Source organism: Oncorhynchus keta, chromosome 35 (genome assembly GCF_023373465.1).
Source record: "Oncorhynchus keta strain PuntledgeMale-10-30-2019 chromosome 35, Oket_V2, whole genome shotgun sequence".
In the NCBI taxonomy this organism is placed as follows: Eukaryota; Metazoa; Chordata; class Actinopteri; order Salmoniformes; family Salmonidae; genus Oncorhynchus; species Oncorhynchus keta.
The window spans coordinates 75,804,157-75,826,174 of record NC_068455.1 but is presented as its reverse complement, the minus strand read 5'-3'; the positions used below and the strand labels follow the sequence as shown (position 1 = coordinate 75,826,174).

Here is a 22,018-nt window from a genome sequence, read left to right as displayed (position 1 = left end):
TATATACAGTACTATATATATATATATATATACAGTACTATATAGTATATAGTATATATATACAGTATACGGTACTATATAGTATATAGTATATATATACAGTATACGGTACTATATAGTATATATATATATATACAGTATACGGTACTATATAGTATATATATATATATACAGTATACGGTACTATATAGTACCAGTCAAAAGTTTGGACACACCGACTTATTCAGGGGTTTTTCTTTATTTTTACTATTTTCTCTCAACCAGCTTCACCTGGAATGCTTTTAATCAATTCTCAGGAGTCTACTGTATATCATTACTCCATAAAATCTGAAATCAATATCATGAATGAGCAAGATTTGGTGAAAAATCGAAGGGAAATAGTTTGATGAGATATTTTACAGAAAGTGTTTTAACGTTTTAATGTGTCAATGGCATCAGCCAGACCATTCTCTCATCACCTGAGAGACATTCCAAAACACATTACCAGGAATTCCTGTTTCTAGGGTAAGTAATCCTTCTCACCCCCTAAAAAGATTTAGATGCACTATTGTAAAGTGGCTGTTCCACTGGATGTCATAAGGTGTATGCACCAATTTGTAAGTCGCTCTGGATAAGAGCGTCTGCTAAATGACTTAAATGTAATGTAAATGTAAATGTAATAACGTGAAAACAGACTGAACAGCAGACCTGTGAATTTCCTACAACGCTTTGTAATGTTTAAGCATTACATCATAATTCAAATCAAACTGTATTCATATAGAATGTTTTACAATAGTAAATCCATCACACCACCATCTATTGATCTCGAACCAACCGCATAAATTATCCAGAGTAGCTTTCCTTTCCTACGAGTGTTGTCCACATCCTGCCTGTTATTCCTATCTTCTGACAGAACATCTTTATCCTCATTTTCTTTATTCTTTCACTATTCATCCTGTTTTCTTCCTTTGTGGATGTTTTTGACATGTGTCAGCAGGTTAGTCTTTTGACTGAAGCTTTTGCCACAGTCACCACAGCTAAATGGTTTCTCTCCTGTGTGAGTCAGTTTATGCTTCCTTAGGTTGCCCTTCAAATTGAAGCTTTTCCCACAGTCACCACAGCTAAATGGTTTCTCTCCTGTGTGAGTCCTTATATGATCTGTAAGGTGTCCCTTCTGATAGAAGCTTTTCCCACAGACACCACAGCTAAATGGTTTCTGTTGTGTGTGAGTCAGCATATGATTCCCTAGGTCTCCCTTCTGATAGAAGCTTTTCCCACAGTCACCACAGTTGAATGGTTTCTCTCCTGTGTGACTCAGTTTGTGCAAGTTCAGGTGCCCCTTCTGATTGAAGCTTTTCCCACAGTCACCACAGACAAATGGTTTCTCTCCTGTGTGAAGACTCATGTGCCTGGACAGATCTCCTTTGTGTTTGATGGTCTTGCCACAAACAGGGCATGTGCAGGATATCTCAATGTGACAGAGTTGGATATGGGCCTTCAATTTACAGGTGGAATTGTATTGTTTATTGCAGAAGCGGCATTCGCTGATTATATTCTTGTTGAGAGTCACGTGCCTCTGCAGTTCAGCCTTCAGAGGAAACGTTGCACCACAGTCACGGCAGTGGTGAGTTTTTCTAGACGTGGTGCTGAGTTTGGAACCGTGTTCCCCCATTGGTGGGTTTGGATCCAATGGTGGTTTAGGATGCAATGGTGGGCTGCTGTCGAGTCCTACTGGGTCTCTGCTTACGGCAGAGCTGTGGCTGAAGGCAATATTTTGTGTATCTGTAGGGTCACAGTGAATGTCAAGATCCTTAATGTGGGTCACAGTGGCAAAAGGTTTGAGATCCACTGGTTTAGAGTCTCTCTCTCTGTTCTCCACAGTCTGGGTTTGGGGAAGTGTCAAGGACTGAAGTGGGTCCTCCTGATCACATTCACTTTTCACACCTGAAGGAGTGAATATGAACTCCATGATATCAGGCTCCAGACCTTGAAACTGCTCTTCCTCCTGACTGGTCCTGACTTCCTCCTCTTCCGCTTTAATCTGTGTGGGCCCTGGGTCCTTCTGCCCCAGACTGGGGCTCCACTCCTGCTCACAGTGCTGCTGCTCAGGGGGAACCTCCTCTTCAGAGACAGAGAGCTGCAGGGAGTCTGGAGGGAAGGAGAGGAGGAGCAGAGGTTACCTAGACTTCAGACATCAGGGTTGTGGTCAATTTGGATTAAAGACAGTAAATTCAAGACTGGATAAACTGTATCTCCAATTCAATAACTGTAAAACTAGAATCTGGCTAAAAACTAGGTGTCTGGCTAGACTGTAAAAACTCCTTCCAGACTCATATTAAGCATCTCCAATCCAAAATTAAATCTAGAATTAGCTTCTTATTTCGCAACAAAGCCTCCTTCACTCACGCTGCCAAACATACCCTCGTAAAACTGACTATCCTACCAATCCTCGACTTCGGCGATGTCATTTACAAAATAGCCTCCAACACTCTACTCAGCAAACTGGATGCAGTCTATCACAGTGCCACCCGTTTTGTATGCTCTCGTCGGCTGGCCCTCACTACATATTCGTCGCCAGACCCACTGGCTCCAGGTCATCTATAAGTCTTTGCTAGGTATAGCTCCGCCTTATCTCAGCTCACTGGTTACCATAGCAGCACCCACCCGTAGCACACGCTCCAGAAGGTATATCTCACTGGTCATCCCCAAACCCAACACCTCCTTTAGCTGCCTTTCCTTCCACTTCTCTGCTGCCAATGACTTGAACGAATTGCAAATATTGCTGAAGTTGGAGACTTATATCTCCCTCACTAACTGTGAGCATCTGCTATCTGAGCAGCTAACCGATCGCTGCACACAGCCCATCTGTAAATAGCCCATCCAATCTACCTACCTCATCCCCATATTGTTTATTTACTATTTTTTTCCCTCTTTTGCACACCAGTATCTCTACTTGCAAACAAATCACTCCAGTGTTAATTTGCTAAATTGTAATTACTTCGCTACAATGGCCTATGTATTGCCTTACCTCCTTACTCCATTTGCACACACTGTATATAGATTTTTCTATTGTTATTGACTGTACATTTGTTTTACTCCATGTGTAACTCTGTGTTGTTGTTTTTTGGTCGCACTGCTTTGTTTTATCTTGGCCAGGTTGCAATTGTAAATGAGAACTTGTTCTCAACTGGCCTAACTGGTTACATTTTTAAAAATTAAAAAATCTTTCAACTACTTCTCAATTAATTGAAAATATTATTATTATTATTATTATTTTTTAAATGTAACTAGGCAAGTCAGTTAAGAACAAATTATTATATACAATGACGGCCTACCCTGGCCAAACCCTAACCTGGACGACGCTTGGCCAATTGTGCGCCCTATGGGACTCCCAATCACAGCCGGATGTGATACAGCCTGGAGAATAAGATTAATTTCTAAAAGCTGTTCCATTTTTTAAAGAATACATTCAAATCACTTCCTGTTTTTTTACGACAATGTTTTTATCCATGCGTGGTTTAAAAACAGCTTCTTAAAAAGGTACTATATGGTGATCACTTTTAGCACAAATAGCTTATCAATAAGGTAGAGCTAACTATTGCTCGCTACCAGTATGTATCTAAATACGAACCTATTCTACATAGTTGCATCTCCGGTGTGATCCGCAGCAGTCCCCGTAGCCGATCATTCTCCTCCTGGTACTCCACTACAGTTTTCTCAACTGCCCCGAAAATCTCTACAGCAGCCGCCGTTAAACGATCATTCAAAAACACACGCAGCAACTGTAGTTTAGACATTTTCAGTCTTCAGTTTAGTCAATTGATCTTTCGTTACTCCACGCAGGGAATTCAAAACAAAGTCAAAGACATGTATAACTAAATCCCCTTCTGTCTGTGACACAGTCGTATCCAATCCTACTTCCGTGTTCTAGTCAAGGAATTGAGGAAAATAGCTCCAAAGACTTGCATAACTAAACCAAGATAGACCTTTCGTTTCCAATGGGAATAAATTAGTCATAGTGGGCAGAACACGCAAGGCGGTGGGCAGAGCCATGCACGAGCTAACGAGATCCTATTGGACCGTTCTACCGTCAGGGAACGCCTATCCTTGTGCAATAACTAAATTCGCCTTTGCGCTCCTTTTAGACAAAGCGATGTTGAAAGACTTTTGCACAGGATAAAGTCTTCAAAGCTTAGCTTTGGGAACAGAAAACTTTATTGCGATCCAATAATGACAACATTTGAAGAATTTCGGCCAGAATCCATCTCCATCCATCTTCTCCCACTGCCGGGCACTGTGCTTCCTCTCACTACCATATTTGGTAACGAGTGGGAACGCCAAGCAGATGCCTCACATTTATATATCCGGTGAAATATCTGTCACATTGTTCTATCTGTGATACATCGGTTCAAACTAGTTGGTGGCAAACCCGGAAAGAAACAACAGCGCCGAAAGCTGGATGGAGGTTTACTACTATGCATGGCAGCCTGGTAAAAGGGAAATGATCATTACATGTAGACAAACAGTGGATTAATATCATAAATATAGGATCATCTGGAATAATCCATTTTCATCAGGAGTCGACTGTGTAGCATTAGTTTGAATGAGGTCAGAATGTTTGTTTAACCTTTATTTTAACAGGGAGGCATGCTGAGACCAAGGTCTCTTTTACAGATGAGCCCTGTAATTACACAAATACACACATTTAATACACTATGAAAAGCAAAGAACCGATATGAAACACAGTCATAGAAAACAAACACATTCTACATTAAATAAGGTCCTCAATCAACTGTCTGAAATGCCCTAACGGCACCAAATCATCAAATTTGCGACTTTTTGAGATTATTCCACAAGGAAGTTTACCTAACTCTGTAGAGAACAAAGGAATATCCAGAGTTAGCCATCTTTGGTAACTTGTACGTCTTAAAAGTGATTAGTGATGTTAGGTACAGCGGGAGATTTTGTAAAATAGCTTTATGAATCAAGAAAGAGTATTGCATCGATCTGCAAGACTTCAAGGAGGGCCAACCTACTCTCTGATACAGAATGCAGTGATGTGAACCTGTCGCCCGTAATAAAGTGTAGTGCTCTGTGATAAACTGCATCTAATGGTTTCAGTGTATTTGACAGCTGCATTAACGTAGATATTGTCGCCGTAGTCTATGACCGGTAGGAGCGGTGATGATAAATACTCATGGACAAATGCAAGGCAAGGTCTTGAAAGCACATTTGAAATGTATCAATAATCTGGGGTCGAAGGTGATAATGGAAAGAGATAACTACATTTGGGGAAACAGTTAAGAAAAGGGGGGATACCTAGTCAGTTACACAACTGAATGCATTCAACCGAAATGGTCTTCCGCATTTAACCCACCCCTCCTGAATCAGAGAGGTGCTGGGGGGACACACACACACACACACCGATGACATGGATATCGATGAAGGCAGCCCCCCCGGGTGCCTTCATCGATATCCATGTCATCGGTGTCCGGGGAGCAGTTGTTGTTGGGGGTTAGCTGCCTTGCTCAAGGGCAGAACAGCAGATTCTTCCACCTTGCTGGCTCAGAGATTCAAACCCGCAACCTTTCGGTTACTGGCCCAACTCTCTAAACAGCTAGGCTATCTGCCACCCGTCACAACAAGCAATAAGGTCATCTAGGATGATCATTTATTATTATTTCTCTAATTTTAAAGATAAAATTGATGGGTTTTGTGGGTGAAAAAAGATACATATAGGGACAAACTGAAGAGCAAAGATGTACGTCAGACTACAGGAGAAGAGAGAGAGAGTCTACCAGACACATAGTCTACGAGTCCTAATAAGGACAAACATACCAAAGAACATACCAAACTAAACATAAGGGGAACATAGGATAAGAAGTAATGTATTATTAATAGGATATGAAGATGCTGAAGGAATGTTAGAAGGGATACATAGTCCACGAGTCCTAATAAGGACAAACATACCATAGAAACACACCGAGCTAAACAGAACGGGCCCATAGGATAAGATGGACGTATATTATTTTTGGGATAGGAGGAGGTCCTGCCACCATTATAAACTTAACCAAGGCAGATATGGGCGTTATTGGGCGTGAACAAGCAGGATGGACAGATTGAAAGATAATGGTGGCGGATGGACTAAGGGAGGTAACCACATTTACATGTGGGATGGATTCATATGTTATGTGTGTATAAATACAGAGCCAGAGCTCAGGGAAGGGAGTTGTTCCGCGGACCAGCTCGGCTTCTGATATTCTGTATTTCAAAGCCTTTATTGAATTCACAAGTTCTTGTAAGTGTTATATTTGATAAACGATTTTCTACGACAGTTTCCCTAATGTTTTAGCCACAAGGGGGAGTCAGTCTAAATATGGAAGGCAGGTTCACAACAAATTCCCCTCTTCCAGCCATGCTTTTCTCCAAAGCAGAGTGTCCAAACAAACTGACAGAAAATAACTTTGTTTTGAGACATTCTTTAAGAATTCTAAACCAGATTAAACATGTTTATAAGGTGAAGGATACCACTATATACACTCCCAATATGTTTTAATCATTATTTTGTTCCACCTTGGTCTGATAAGGTGTTTGTTGAAGGGAGGGAGAAGAGGCAGGCCACAATTGAAGAGCTAGACATCGAGAAGCAATTTCCACCATTTAAACAGTTAAAGAACAAATTTGAAAGCTAATTCAAAATATTCTGCTATTTAGAAGTCAGACACTATATAGAATTCCAAACATGTGCAACATTTGATAACCTGTTACAGCACCCTATCCAACTCAAAACACCTAGCGCTCTATTCAATCAGATCTGCTTTAACCCGACATCCACATAGGGGTTGTAACACGTGACCACAGGAACAGGATGGACGGGGACGGAGGCCCATATTCGGACATGCACACGTCATCATGACGCAGGGTCATAAATCAATTACTTTGACGCGTGCCGTCTACTTTAATCTCTCTGAGGTGGAACTGCGTTAGGCTTACGGTGTCCACATACTAGGTTCGGTTTGCTCCTAGCAGGACCAGGTGAAGCAAACTTTTGTCTTGCATACTCCCTTTGGTTGAAAAAAGCTTTACAGTTTGTCCCTCTTGAGACGCCATAGCATCAAATAGCAAACATTAAGGACACCTTCCTAATATTGAGTTGCACGCACCCCCCCCGTTTGCCTTCAGAACAGCCTCAATTTTTCTGGGCATGGACTCTATAAGGTGTCAAAAGTGTTCCACAGGGATGCTGGCCTATGTTGACTCCAATGCTTCCCACAGTTGTGTCAAGTTGTCTGGATGTCCTTTGGGTGGTGGACCATTCTTGATATACACAGGAAACTGTTTAGTGTGAAAAGCCCGGCAGCGTTGCAGTTCTTGACACAAACCGATGCGCCTGGCACCTACTACCATACCCCATTCAAAGGCACTTACATCTTTTGTCTTGCCCATTCACCCTCTGAATGGCATTCATACACGATCCATGTCCCAATTGTCAAGGCTTAAAAATCCTTCATACAAAACATTTAAGGACACCTGCTTTTTCCATGACAGACTGACCATGTTAATCCAGACGAAAGCTAAAGTCCCTTATTGATGTAACTTGTTAAATACACTTCAATCAGGGAATATGAAGTGTATTTAACAATCAATAAGGACACAGCTTTCACCTGGATTAACCAGGCTGTCATGAAAAGAGCAGGTGTCCTTAAATGTTTTGTACACTCAGTATAGACTTCCTCAAAATAGCCAGAATGAATCTGAGATAAATCAAGAAATCTGTAATAAATTGACATTTTTGCCAAGGAGGCCTTAGTCGTGCATTTTTTACGTCTTACTAAGATGTTTGGTTCAGTATTTCTCAAGTGAAAGAATGTGCACGAAAACAAGTATTTTCTCGTTGAATGACAACAAACACTTCATTGAAGAATCCCCACTGTTGAACAATCATTGACGAAGGGGCGTAGACTTCGGCTACCTAAATTCGACAAGCCTCAAGAAAAAAAGTCTAACACAGATAAACTACAGAAAACATGTCTCCAAAACCAGCTATTGCCAAAATTAAATTTAAACCATCTAGTGTTCAGCAAAATAACAACACAATGTCAAATACAGGTAGCCTAGTCAAATAATTAACATCCAATCACATTAACCGTTACTCTCTCGTGGGAATTCCACTATGTAGCCAAACGTAGCTGCTGCTCATTCCGTTTGCTCAAAAGTTGATAAATGGTTAAAAAAAAGTAAGTCCATAGACTTGCAGGTGTAGTACTGCTACTACCAGCTGTCGGCGGCACAAGCTGTTCTGCTTCCACGAGCACATCCAATGCTAGCATCAGTAATTCTACATTTGTTGTTAACCCAGCTAGCATGGACACAGACAGTTGTGAATCTGATGCAGTCGAAGAGCTACTGCCCCCTTACCCGGGAAAGCACCGAACAACAGGCGCACATATGATGAGAACTACATTGATTTGGGGTTCACTTATATTGGAAGTCGTGCCTTTCCTCAGCCACAGTGTGTTACAGTGGGGCAAAAAATAATTTAGTCAGCCCCCAATTGTGCAAGTTCTCCCACTTAAAAATATGACAGAGGCCTGTAATTTTCATCATAGGTACACTTCAACTATGACAGACAAAATGAGAATTTAAAAAATCCATAAAATAATCAAATATTGTATGATTTTTTATGAATTTATTTGCAAATTATGGTGGAAAATACCTATTTGGTAAATAACAAAAGTTTCTCAATACTTTGTTATATACCCTTTGTTGGCAATGACAGAGGTCAAACGTTTTCTGTAAGGCTTCATAAGGTTTTCACACACTGTTGCTGGTATTTTGGCCCATTCCTCCATGCATGCTCCATGCTCCATTTTGGCCCATTCCTCCATGCAGAAAAACAGCCCCAAAGCATGATGTTTCCACCCCCATGCTTCACAGTAGGTATGGTGTTCTTTGGATGCAACTCAGCATTCTTTGTCCTCCAAACACGACGAGTCAAATTTTTACAAAAAGTTAGATTTTGGTTTCATCTGACCATATGACATTCTCCCAATCTTCTTCTGGATCATCCAAACGCTCTCTAGCAAACTTCAGACGGGCCTGGACATGTACTGGCTTAAGCAGGGTGACACGTCTGGCACTGCAGGATTTGAGTCCCTGGCGACGTAGTGTGTTACTGATGGTAGGCTTTGTTACTTTGGTCCCAGCTCTCTGCAGGCCATTCACTAGGTCCCCCCCCCGTGTGGTTCTGGGATTTTTGCTCACCGTTCTTGTGATCATTTTGACACCACGGGGTGAGATCTTGCGTGGAGCCCCAGATCGAGGGAGATTATCAGTGGTCTTGTATGTCTTCCTCTTCCTAATAATTGCTCCCACAGTTGATTTCTTCAAACCAAGCGGCTTACCTATTGCAGATTCAGTCTTCCCAGCCTGGTGCAGGTCTACAATTTTGTTTCTGGTGTCCTTGGACAGCTCTTTGGTCTTGGCCATAGTGGAGTTTGGAGTGTGACTGTTTGAGGATGTGGACAGGTGTATTTTATACTGATAACAAGTTCAAACAGGTGCCATTAATACAGGTAACGAGTGGAGGACAGAGGAGCCTCTTAAAGAAGAAGTTACAGGTCTGTGAGAGCCAGAAATCTTGCTTGTTTGTAGGTGACCAAATACTTATTTTACACCATAATTTGCCAATAAATTCATTAAAAATCCTACAATGTGATTTTCTGGATTTTTTCCCCTCATTTTGTCTGTCATAGTTGAAGTGTACCTATGATGAAAATTACACGCCTCTCTTATCTTTTTAAGTGGGAGAACTTGCACAATTGGTGGCTGACTAAATACTTTTTTGCCCCACTGTATATGTGCAAAAATACTTTCTCTCAACTCGATGAAACCTTCACTCGTGCGCAGAAGTTTAGAAACAAAACATGCCAATTTGAAAAATAAGCCGTGGGAGTTTTTTGATCGAGAATTAAGATGACTTTCGAGTAGTAAGCCATGTATAAAAGCAACACATACCATTAATAAGAAGGGGCTAGAAGAGTCTTGATGAGTGAGCTGGTGAGTGGCCAGGACAGACAAGCCCCATACTATAGTGGAGGACTTAATTCTTCTGGCTGCCGCGGATATGGCTGGGACAATCCTGGGGGAAAAGGCAAAACAAAACTACACAGACAATGCCTTCATTAAACAACATTGTTTCATGACGAATCAGTGACATGGCAGGAGATGTTCTGAAACAATTACTACTTTGCATACGAGCCAGTGAATTCTATGCGTTACAGCTGGATGAGTCAACAGACGTGGAGAGCCTGGCACAGCTCCTGGTATATGTCTGTTACAGCTGGGTGAGTCAACAGACGTGGTGGGCCTGGCACAGCTCCTGGTATATGTCCGTTACATTTATGAGGGGTCAATTAAGGAAGACATCCTCTTCTGCAAACCACTGGAAACCAGGATAACAGGAGAGGATATTTTTAAAGTACTGGACAGCTTTGTGACAGCAAATGGACTTTGGTGCTCAAGATGTGTTGGTATCTGTACTGATGGCGCAAAAGCCATGACAGGGAGACATAGTGGAGTGGTAACGTGGTGCAAGCAGTTGATCCCGACGCCTCTTGGGTACACTCCAGCATCCACCGAGAGGCTCTTGGGTACACTCCAGCATCCACCGAGAGGCTCTTGGGTACACTGCAGCATCCACCGAGAGGCTCTTGGGTACACTGCAGCATCCACCGAGAGGCTCTTGGGTACACTGCAGCATCCACCGAGAGGCTCTTGGGTACACTGCAGCATCCACCAAGAGGCTCTTGGGTACACTGCAGCATCCACCGAGAGGCTCTTGGGTACACTGCAGCATCCACCAAGAGGCTCTTGGGTACACTGCAGCATCCACCGAGAGGCTCTTGGGTACACTGCAGCATCCACCGAGAGGCTCTTGGGTACACTGCAGCATCCACCAAGAGGCTCTTGGGTACACTGCAGCATCCACCGAGAGGCTCTTGGGTACACTGCAGCATCCACCGAGAGGCTCTTGGGTACACTGCAGCATCCACCAAGAGGCGAGAAGAGATGCTGCCAAAGGAATGCCTGACAGACGTTTTGGACACTACAGTGAAACTTGTTAACTTTGTTAAAGCAAGGCCCCTGAACTCTCGTGTATTTTCTGCACTATGCCATGATATGGGCAGCGACCATGTAACACTTTTACAACATACAGAAGTGGGCTGGTTGTCAAGGGGCGAAGTATTGACATGTTTTTTTGAATTGAGAGATGAACTTAACATTTCTTTACTGACCATCATTTTCACTTGTCTGACCACTTGCATGATGACCAGTTTCTCACACGACTGGCCTATCTGGGTGATGTTTTTTCTCACCTGAATGATCTGAATCTAGGATTACAGAGACTCTTCGCAACTATATTCAATGTGCAGGACAAAATTGAGGCTATGATTAAGAAGTTGGAGCTCTTCTCTGTCTGCATTAACAAGGACAACACAAAGGTATTTCCATCATTGTATGATTTTTTTGTGTGCAAATGAACTCAAGCTTATGGACCATGTCAAATGTGATACAGGGAAGCACCTGAGTGAGTTGGGTGTGCAATTACGCAGTTACGTTCCCGAAACGGATGACACAAACTGGATTTGTTATCCTTTCATGCCCTGCCTCCAGTCCACTTACCGATATCTGAACAAGAGAGCCTCATTGAAATTGCAACAAGCGGTTCTGTGAAAATTGAATTTAATCAGAAGCCACTGCCAGATTTCTGGATTGGGCTGCACTCAGAGTATCCTGCCTTGGCAAATCACGCTGTTAAGACACTGATGCCCTTTGCAACCACGTACCTATGTGAGAGTTGATTCTCAGCCCTCACTAGCATGAACACTAAATACAGACACAGACTGTGTGTCGAAAATTATTTAAGACCGAGACCTTCTCCAATAGAACCCAACATTGTAGAGTTATGTGCATCCTTTCAAACACACCCTTCTCATTAACCTGTGGTGAGTTATTCACTACTTTTGATGAACAAAATAAAGTTTTATATGTAAGATGGCTAAATAAAAGAGCAAAATGATTGATTATTATTATTTGTGCCCTGGTCCTATAAGAGCGCTTTGTCACTTCCCACGTGCCGGGTTGTGACAATAACTCTCACTCATTCTTATGTTTAATAATTGTATCGTATAGTGTGTGTGTTTGTCAGGCTTACAGTGATGGCAAAGAACAACATTTGAGATTGTGCTTAAGACTTGCTCTATGTCAGATCAAACAGGCCCTGAGTGGAACATCCCTGCCTGGGTACGCATTGGAAGAGGATCCACCTTCTTGCCGTTAAGTTCCAAGTTATTTCTTGAGGACAGAGGGGTTCATACATGTTCACGATGGTGTTCACGACACACCGCTGTACGTGTGTCATCATATCAAGCACTTTAAAGTAATCTCCCCACCTGAAGCTAAAGACAGGCACAAAATAGTGGACTTATGCGCATGCTTTTGAAGATACAGATTTTGTGGCATTTGAGCTATTGAATTCAGAACAACCTAAAATGGTCACTTTGGAGTCTGGACCCGTATGCCACTGAAGAGATTCTTATGACTTTCAAATCATCTCGCCCGCAGACTTCCTCTTCCAATGCGTACCCAGGCAGGGATGTTCCACTCGGGGCCTGTTCGATATGACATAGAGCAAGTCTTATCTCAAGCCATTCTCTCATGCGAAAACCAGGAGAAAATGGCTTATGATGGTTTTGTCCTAGACATGAAGGACACAACACACCTAGAATTGGTATAGAAGACATGTTTTCTGTAGTTTATCGACTTATACTCAGGCAAGACCTACACCCGGAAATGACTTTTTCATGATACAAGGAGTCACAAGCTACCCAACAGCTCCATAAGTTCACTACAAAAACTGTTTCACATTTTTCTAACAGTTCAAACTCAAACTTATTGCAAACATTTGCTTTACTTCCTATCATGTCACATAAGCACACCATAAATAGCATGAGGACATCCGTACAGGATATCTTTAAAAGGGCATAAACACATGACACAGAAATAGCTCATCAATCACCTTTTGACACATTCTGTTTATTATATTCTCTCTAGTTGCCCGTAAAAAGATGCAATAGTCTCTACAAGCCAGAATGTTGAATAAAATTATATTTAAAATTATATTATATCACTACTTTTAGTAAACAGATACTTCAGGTAGCAATTCCCTTGTGTAGCATATTTCAACTCCCCCCACCCTCGCACAGCTTGCTGGGTAATGTAGTCTTAATGTTATTAAACGCATAACACACTATGTTTGAGCTGCTTTCGAAAGCAAAAGTCTAATTGAAAACATTATTGACATTGTTTCAATTCGATTTTCATAATAACAAGCTAGGACTGATGTTTGTTTGGTTACCAAGGCAACTGCTGTAGCTATCTAGTAAACTTGTTAGCTAGGTACTTCAGTGAACGTTTAACACATTTCTACCTGCAAATGTGTTCAATTACAGCCCTGAAATAAAAGGGATATTCAACTCAGGGCTCCATCTGTTCTCTGGACAATAATATGCAACTCCCGTAGGTTAGTTCCATTCTGCTAGTGCTTCGTGGAACCACATCTTTCACATCATTCATTATTTTCCAGAGAACTCATAGCCCCTTATTGATGATCCCTTACTTGGGTGATACAGTAGTTTGACCTGCATTCAGAGTTGTCGGAGAATGATCCACAGGGTTGTTTAAAATTCTATAGGAATTGAAGGGATTGTATTATTATATATATTATCTGTTGGGAGTGGGGAAAAAGTGATTGCATTTGTTTTGGAAAAGCCTCCTGGGTGTGACCCAGTACCCGTTCAAAGCCCATGGCAAAAGTTATGTAGCCTAGGCTAGATTAAGAATTTGGAGTAATGAGTAGGATTCTGTGCTTTCACAAACAAAAGTGGTCGATTTTGATAAAATGCTTTAATTGCCTTCCAAATGAAAACGTGAACATATATTGTATGGAAAATAGATGTACCACGATGCACCATGCCGCTTTATTGACACCTTGACGGAGTAGCGCGGTCCTCCTTCACCGGTTTCTCCCAATCACGTCACAGGCCATAAACCAGTGCACTCCGACTGGGATTATGAGAACTCAGTAATAGAGCCCTACAGTGGTGGTGTCATAATACTGTAAAACGGTTCCAATTGTTTTCTTTACCATTTATTTATTTTTTAGAAACACTTAAAATAAGGGATGTGTTTCGCGTAGGCTTACCCTGGGTGTGACGTTTTAAATCTCCCTCGGCCAAGTGAACTTTTAGCAATATATTCAGCTCTGTTTGCTCTTAGATTCGAAAATGCTAATTAGCATTAAAGTAGACATCATGCAAGATTGAAAATCCCTGCAAACTCTTGCACGTCATCTCTAGTGGACACCTATACTAACAGGTATGGTGTCAATTTAAAACTTGCACAGGTCAATTCACAGTATTGTCAATTTAAATAAATTTAGTCAATTTATTCATTACTATATTTTAGATAACATTAGATAGTTAATCCAGAGATTCTTACCTTTGCCTCGATTCTGCAGTCTCATGCAGATCATCATGGCATTTGTAGTTCTTTTTGATAGGCACATTAGCAGCTAATTAGGGTTTCATTTTGGGGTGTAAATAGAGCCGAATATATTGTCCAAAAGTCAACTTGTCCTAGAGAGATTCACACGTTTATCAAAACGTCAGTGCCAGGGGAAATAGACATGAAACACAGCACTTATTTTAAGTGTTTCTAAAATCCACTATGAGAAAAATGTATGCTGGAAAAACAATTGGAACAATTTCCTTGCTTGACCGCTAGGTTTTATGGATAATATGACTCATACTGTGGTACTCTATTGCGCTGGGGCAGCGCTACCCAACTTCGTCATTCAACTCATCAGGGGTTTGATGATTAGTCAGGTGTGCTTGTCTGGGGTTACTATAAAAATGTAAGAAAAACACATGCAACAACTGTAGTTTACACATTTTCTGTGGAATGGGAGTTGCGTAGCCTGGTTGTTAACATGTCAATCTTTACTCCACACAATGAAGGCAAAATCAAGTCGAGGTGGTCGTCACTAGTTACCACAGCCATAAAGTCATAGACCCCGCCCATTTCTACAATTGATATTTTTAAAATGTGATTTTAAACCTAACCTTGCTCCACACTGCTAACGTTATGCTTAACCCTAACCTAAAATTGCTGATTTTTTTTGTTTTCATATGTAACGGATGTGAAATGGCTAGCTAGTTAGCGGTGGTGCGCGCTAATAGCGTTTAAATCGGTGACGTCACTTGCTCAGAGACCTTGAAGTAGTGGTTCCCCTTGCTCTGCAAGGGCCACGGCTTTTGTGGAGCGATGGGTAACGATGCTTCGTGGGTGTCAGTTGTTGATGATTTGTGCAGAGGGTCCAGACTAATGTTATACTGATACATTTTTACAATATAGCCATTTTTTTCTTTTTCTGACTGTGGTAACTAGTGGAAGCATTCTTCTTACGTGATCTAGTCAAAAACAATTGAAAAGTCGTAATTCCAGTAGGTGGCGAACCCAGAAACAGCGCTGCCAGCTGGATGAAGGTTTATTAAGGCAACCTACAGATCAGTAGTAAATGGAAACAATAACTAAACTAAAAAAAAATGTTCCTCTTTCAGGACCCTGTCTTTCAAAGATAATTCGTAAAAATCCGAATAACTTCACAGATCTTCATTGTAAAGGGTTTAAACACTGTTTCCCATGCTTGTTCAATGAACCATAAACAATTAATGAACATGCACCTGTGGAACGGTCGTTAAGACACTAACAGTTTACAGGCGGTAGGCAATTAAGGTCAGTTATGAAAACTTAGGACACTAAAGAGGCCTTTCTACAGACTCTGAAAAACACCAAAAGAAAGATGACCAGGGTCTGTGATCATCTGCGTGAACGTGCCTTAGGCATGCTGCAAGGAGGCATGAGGAATCCCTCCATCAGTGCTCAGACTGTCCGCAATAGGCTGAGAGAGGCTGGATTGAGGGCTTTTAGGCCTGTTGTAAGGCAGGTCCTCACCAGACCTCACCGGCAACAACGTCGCCTATGGGCACAAACCCACCGTCGCTGGACCAGACAGAACTGGCAAAAAGTGCTCTTCACTGACGAGTCGCGGTTTTGTCTCACCAGGGGTGATGGTCGGATTCGCGTTTATCGTCGAAGGAATGAGCCTTACACCGAGGCCTGTACTCTGGAGCGGGATCGATTTGGAGGTGGAGGGTCCATGGTCTGGGGCGGTGTGTCACAGCATCATCGGACTGAGCTTGTTGTCATTGCAGGCAATCTCAACGCTGTGCATTACAGGGAAGACATCCACCTCCCTCATGTGGTACCCTTCCTGCAGGCTCATCCTGACATGACCCTCCAGCAGGACAGTGCCACCAGCCATACTGCTCGTTCTATGTGTGATTTCCTGCAAGACAGGAATGTCCGTATTCTGCCATGGCCAGCGAGGAGACGGATCTCAATCCCATTGAGCACATCTGGGACCTGTTGGATCGGAGGGTGAGGGCTCAGGCCATTCCCCCCCTCAGAAATGTCCGGGAACTTGCAGGTGCCTTGGTGGAAGAGTTTGTTAAGTTTGCTTAAAATAAACGCAGAGGACGTTTCTTTTTTTGCTGAGTTTACATGTCGACAAACAGTTTAGGCTGATCTGGGAGAATCCATTCTCCACCGGGAGTCAACTGTATATCATTACTCTATACAAGATTAAATCAATATCATGAATGAGCAGCATTAGGTGAAATCTGTTGAGATTTCTCTTGGAGGTTTATTTAGGCAACCTTTTCTGGAATTGTATTTTATGTATCAATAATATCAGACATTATGAGAGGAATTACTAAACAAATGCCCAGGAATTCCTATTTTGTAATTACGTGAAAACATCAACAGACTTCGATCAGCAGACCTGTGACTATGTACCATTTGATCACACACCTATTCGTTTGGACCCCAAAGCAAGAATGATCCAGAGTAGCTTTCCTTTCCTACGAGTGTTGTCCACATCCTGCCTGTTATTCCCATCTTCTGACAGAACATCTTTATCCTCATTTTCTTTAGTCTTTCAGTTTTATTCCTGTTTTCTTCCATTGTGGACTTTATCCACATGCCTCAGAAGATTTGTTTTATGAGTGAAACTTGTGCCACAGATTGAGCAGCCATGTTGTTTCTCTCCTTTGTGAATCTGTATATGTTTGGCTAAGGTGCCCTTGTTTCTGAAGCTTTTATCGCAGTCCTCACAGCTAAATGGATTCACTCCTGTGTGAGTCCGTATATGAAAGTTTAGGTGACCCTTCTGATTGAAGCTTTTCCCACAGTCACCACAGCTAAATGGTTTTATTCCTGTGTGAGTCAATATGTGCAAGTTTAGGTGACCCTTCTGATTGAAGCTTTTCCCACAGTCACCACAGCTAAATGGTTTCTCTCCTGTGTGAGTCAGTTTATGTCTGGTTAGGAGCCAGTGACAATTGAATTTTTTACCACAGTCACCACAACTAAAAGGTTTCTCTCCTGTATGAGTCAGTATGTGCCTCCCTAGGTCTCCCTTCTGACCGAAGCTTTTCCCACAATCACCACAGCTAAATGGTTTCTCTCCGGTGTGAGTCAGTTTATGCCTGGTTAGGTCCTTCTTGATACTGAAGCTTTTCCCACAGTCATGGCAGCTGTGGGTTGTTTTAGAACGGGTGCTGTGTTTGGAATGGTGTTTCCTCAATGGTGGACTGGGATCCAATGGTGGACTGGGATCTAATGGTGGACTGGGATCCAATGGTGGACTGGGATCCAATGGTGGACTGGGATGTAATGGTGGACTGGGATGTAATGGTGGACTGGGATCTAATGGTGGACTGGGATCCAATGGTGGACTGGGATGTAATGGTGGACTGGGATGTAATGGTGGACTGGGATCCAATGGTGGACCGGGATGTAATGGTGGACCGGGATGTAATGGTGGACTGGGATCTAATGGTGGACTGGGATGTAATGGTGGACCGGGATGTAATGGTGGACTGGGATCTAATGGTGGACCGGGATGTAATGGTGGACCGGGATGTAATGGTGGACCGGGATGTAATGGTGGACCGGGATGTAATGGTGGACTGGGATCTAATGGTGGACCGGGATCTAATGGTGGACCGGGATGTAATGGTGGACTGGGATCGAATGGTGGACTGGGATGTAATGGTGGGCAACTGTCAAGTCCTACTGGGTCGCTGCTTACAGCTGAACTGTGGCTGAAGGCATTGTTTTGATTATCTGGAGAGTCACAGGGAATGTCAAGACCTTTTAAGTGGGTCACAGTAACAAAAGGTTTGGGTTTAGAGTCTTAACTTAAATGTAGAGTCACTCTCTCTGTTTTCCTCAGTCTTAGTTTGGGGAAGAGTCAAGGACTGAAGTGGGTCCTCCTGATCACATTCACTTTTCACACAGGAAGGATAGAGTTTGAACTCTATGATATCAGGCTCCACCCCTTGAAGCTGCTCTTCCTCCTGACTGGTCCTGACTTCCTCCTGTTCCTCTTTAATCTGTTTGGTCTCTGGGTCCTTCTGTCCCAGACTGGGACTCCACTCCTCCTCACAGTGCTGCTGCTCAGGGGGAACCTCCTCTTCAGAGACAGAGAACTGCAGGGATTCTGGAGGGAAGGAGAGGAGGAGCAGAGGTTACCTATACAGCCTGGATACAGAGGTCACCTATACAGCCTGGATACAGAGGTCACCTATACAGCCTGGATACAGAGGTCACCTATACAGCCTGGATACAGAGGTCACCTATACAGCCTGGATACAGAGGTTACCTATACAGCCTGGATACAGAGGTTACCTATACAGCCTGGATACAGAGGTCACCTATACAGCCTGGATACAGAGGTCACCTATACAGCCTGGATACAGAGGTCACCTATACAGCCTGGATACAGAGGTCACCTATATAGCCTGGATACAGAGGTCACCTATATAGCCTGGATACAGAGGTCACCTATATAGCCTGGATACAGAGGTCACCTATATAGCCTGGATACAGAGGTCACCTATATAGCCTGGATACAGAGGTCACCTATATAGCCTGGATACAGAGGTCACCTATACAGCCTGGATACAGAGGTTACCCAGCTATACAGCCTGGATACAGAGGTCACCTATACAGCCTGGATACAGAGGTTACCCAGCTATACAGCCTGGATACAGAGGTTACCTATACACTCTTTAGACATGCTTGAGTGCACAATAACATTTCACATTTTTAGCTAATGGAAACTCGAAAAGGAAAACAAAAAAAACATTGTCTCAAAGCCGTGTTACACAAAAACCTCTTTGTAAATCTGTTTTAAAACAGCTAACAGTAAGCGTATCTTTTGTATTTGTAAAGTTATTTTTGGATGATAATTAAGTTGAGGGTTCAAGGTTTACAAAACTGTAATCACAACTGTTTCTAGATAAAACGTTTAACACTTAACCAAATCGTCATCCTGAGCTTTATCAAAAGGGACGTTGAATAGATCGGAACATCTTTCAGAGCAAGTTCAGATAGAATTTTACTCAACACTCGTTAAATGGAAAAGATTTGTGACACTGCTGTCCAGGGAAAGCATTTGTACATTGGGGTATTTTTATCAATTCACGGTAAAAGTAATAAAAATACAAATTAAAATGGTTTAAATGGTGACCGCTGAAAGCCTAAACAGTTTATTAATTTAGTAGAACTATAGCTAATTATCAGTAGATCTACATACGAACCTATTCTACATAGTTGTATCTCTGGTGTCCTCCGCAGCAGTCTCCGTAGCCGATCATTCTCCTCCTGGTACTCTGCTACTGTTTCCTCAACCGCACGAAAAATCTCCACAGCAGCAGATGCCGTTAAACGTTCATTTAAAAACACACTCAACAACTGTAGTTTAGACATTTTCAGTGGACTGGGAGTTGGGTGTTCAGCGAGTACGGCTTCTTGACATGGGTTCTCCAGATCACATTCACTTTTCACACAAGAAGTAGTGGATATGGAGTCTTTGGTATCAAAGAGCCCTTGAAGCTGCTCTTCCTCCTGACTGGTCCTGACTTCCTCCTGTTCCTCTTTAATCTGTTTGGTCTCTGGGTCCTTCTGTCCCAGACTGGGGCTCCACTCCTGCTCACAGTGCTGCTGCTCAGGGGGAACCTCCTCTTCAGAGACAGAGAGCTGCAGGGAGTCTGGAGGGAATAAGAGGAGGAGCAGAGGTCACCTAGCTATAAAGCCTGGATACAGAGGTCACCTACAGCGCATTCGGAAAGTATTAAGATCCCTTGACTTTTTCCACATTTTGTTACGTTTCAGCCTTATTCTAAAATTGATTAAGCTTGGCACACCTGTATTTGGGGAGTTTCTCCCATTCTTCTCTGCAGATCCTCTCAAGCTCTGTCTGGTTGGATGGAGAGTGTCACTGCACAGCTATTTTCAGGTCTCTCCAGAGATGTTAGATCGGGTTCAAGTCGGGGCTCTGGCTGGGCCACTCAAGAACATTCAAGTCAGTCCTGCATTGTTTTGGCAGTGTGCTAAGGGTCGTTGTCCTGTTGAAAGGTGAACCTTCACTCCGGTCTGAGGTCCTAAGCGCTCTGGAGCAGGTTTTCAACAAGGATCTCTGTGTACTTTGCTCCGTTCATCTTTCCCTTGATCCTGACTAGTCTTCCAGTCCATGCAGCTGAAAAACATCCCCACAGCATGATGCTGCCACCAGCATGTTTCACCGTAGGGATGGTGTCAGGTTTCATCCAGACGTAACGCTTGGCATTCAGGCCAATGATTTCAACCTTGGTTTCATCAGACCAGAGAATCTTGTTTCTCATGGTCTGAGAGTCCTTTAGGTGTCTTTTGGCAAACTCCAAGCAGGATGTTATGTACCTTTTACTGAGGTGTGGCTTCCATCTGGCCACTCTACCAAAAATTGTCCTGATTTGTGAAGTTCTGCACAGATGGTTGTCCTTCTGGAAGGTTCTCCCATCGCCACAGAGGAACTCTGGAGCTCTGTCAGTGACCATTGGGTTCTTGGTCACCGCCCTGAATTTACCAGAGGTAGACTTCAATCAAGTTGTAGAAACATCTCAAGTGCGATCAATGGAAACAGGATGTACCTAAGCTCAATTTCAAGTATCATAGCAAAGGGTCTGAATACTTAATGTAAATAAAGTATTTCTGTTTTTATTTTTTTTTAATAAATGTGCAACATTTATAAAAACCTGTTTTTGCTTTGCCATTATGGGGTATTGTGATGTCATTATGGAGTATTGTGATGTCATTATGGAGTATTGTGATGTCATTATGGGGTATTGTGATGTCATTATGGAGTATTGTGTGTAGATTGATGAGGATGTTTTTTCATTTAATCCATTTTAGAATAAGGCTGTAATGTAACAAAATGTGGAAAAACTCAGGGGGTCTGAATACTTTCCGAATGCTCTATATATATATACCACATAATTAAATAGAACTCTTAAATTATTAACAGAATTGATAGATCTCTATGATCTATATAGCCAAGCAGGTTCTAACCTCAAGTGGCATAACTAAAACATATTTTCTGGAACAAGCCATTTCTAAGAGGTCACATGTTCACTCAGTGTGATCTAAACCACTCAGTGTGACCTAAACCACTCAGTGTGACCTAAACCACTCAGTGTGACCTAAACCACTCAGTGTGACCTAAACCACTCAGTGTGACCTAAACCACTCAGTGTGACCTAAACTACTCAGTGTGACCTAAACCACTCAGTGTGACCTAAACTACTCAGTGTGACCTAAACTACTCAGTGTGACCTAAACCACTCAGTGTGACCTAAACCACTCAGTGTGACATAAACCATTCAGTGTGACCTAAACCATTCAGTGTGACCTAAACCACTCAGTGTGACCTAAACCACTCAGTGTGACCTAAACCATTCAGTGTGACCTAAACCATTCAGTGTGACCTAAACCACTCAGTGTGACCTAAACCATTCAGTGTGACCTAAACCAT

At 42.5% G+C, this 22,018-nt stretch overlaps 1 protein-coding gene and 1 long non-coding RNA gene across 2 annotated transcripts in view; one reads left to right on the top strand and one right to left on the bottom strand.

The window, feature by feature from the left end:
• Positions 1–690: 690 nt before the first annotated feature.
• LOC118369000 (zinc finger protein 2-like) overlaps positions 691–22,018 on the bottom strand; it is a 24,732-nt gene continuing 3,404 nt past the window's right edge. The window contains exons 2-3 of the mRNA XM_052497754.1: positions 19,770–20,219; positions 691–2,127 (exon numbers count right to left, since the gene is read on the bottom strand). Of these exons, the coding sequence (XP_052353714.1) occupies positions 926–2,127; positions 19,770–20,219 (1,652 nt within the window). The 3' untranslated portion in view covers positions 691–925. The remainder of the gene's footprint in view (positions 2,128–19,769; positions 20,220–22,018) is intronic.
• Positions 13,043–22,018, top strand: part of LOC118369008 (uncharacterized) — a 25,767-nt gene continuing 16,791 nt past the window's right edge. The window contains exon 1 of the long non-coding RNA XR_004822496.2: positions 13,043–14,418. This is a non-coding gene — a long non-coding RNA (uncharacterized LOC118369008). The remainder of the gene's footprint in view (positions 14,419–22,018) is intronic.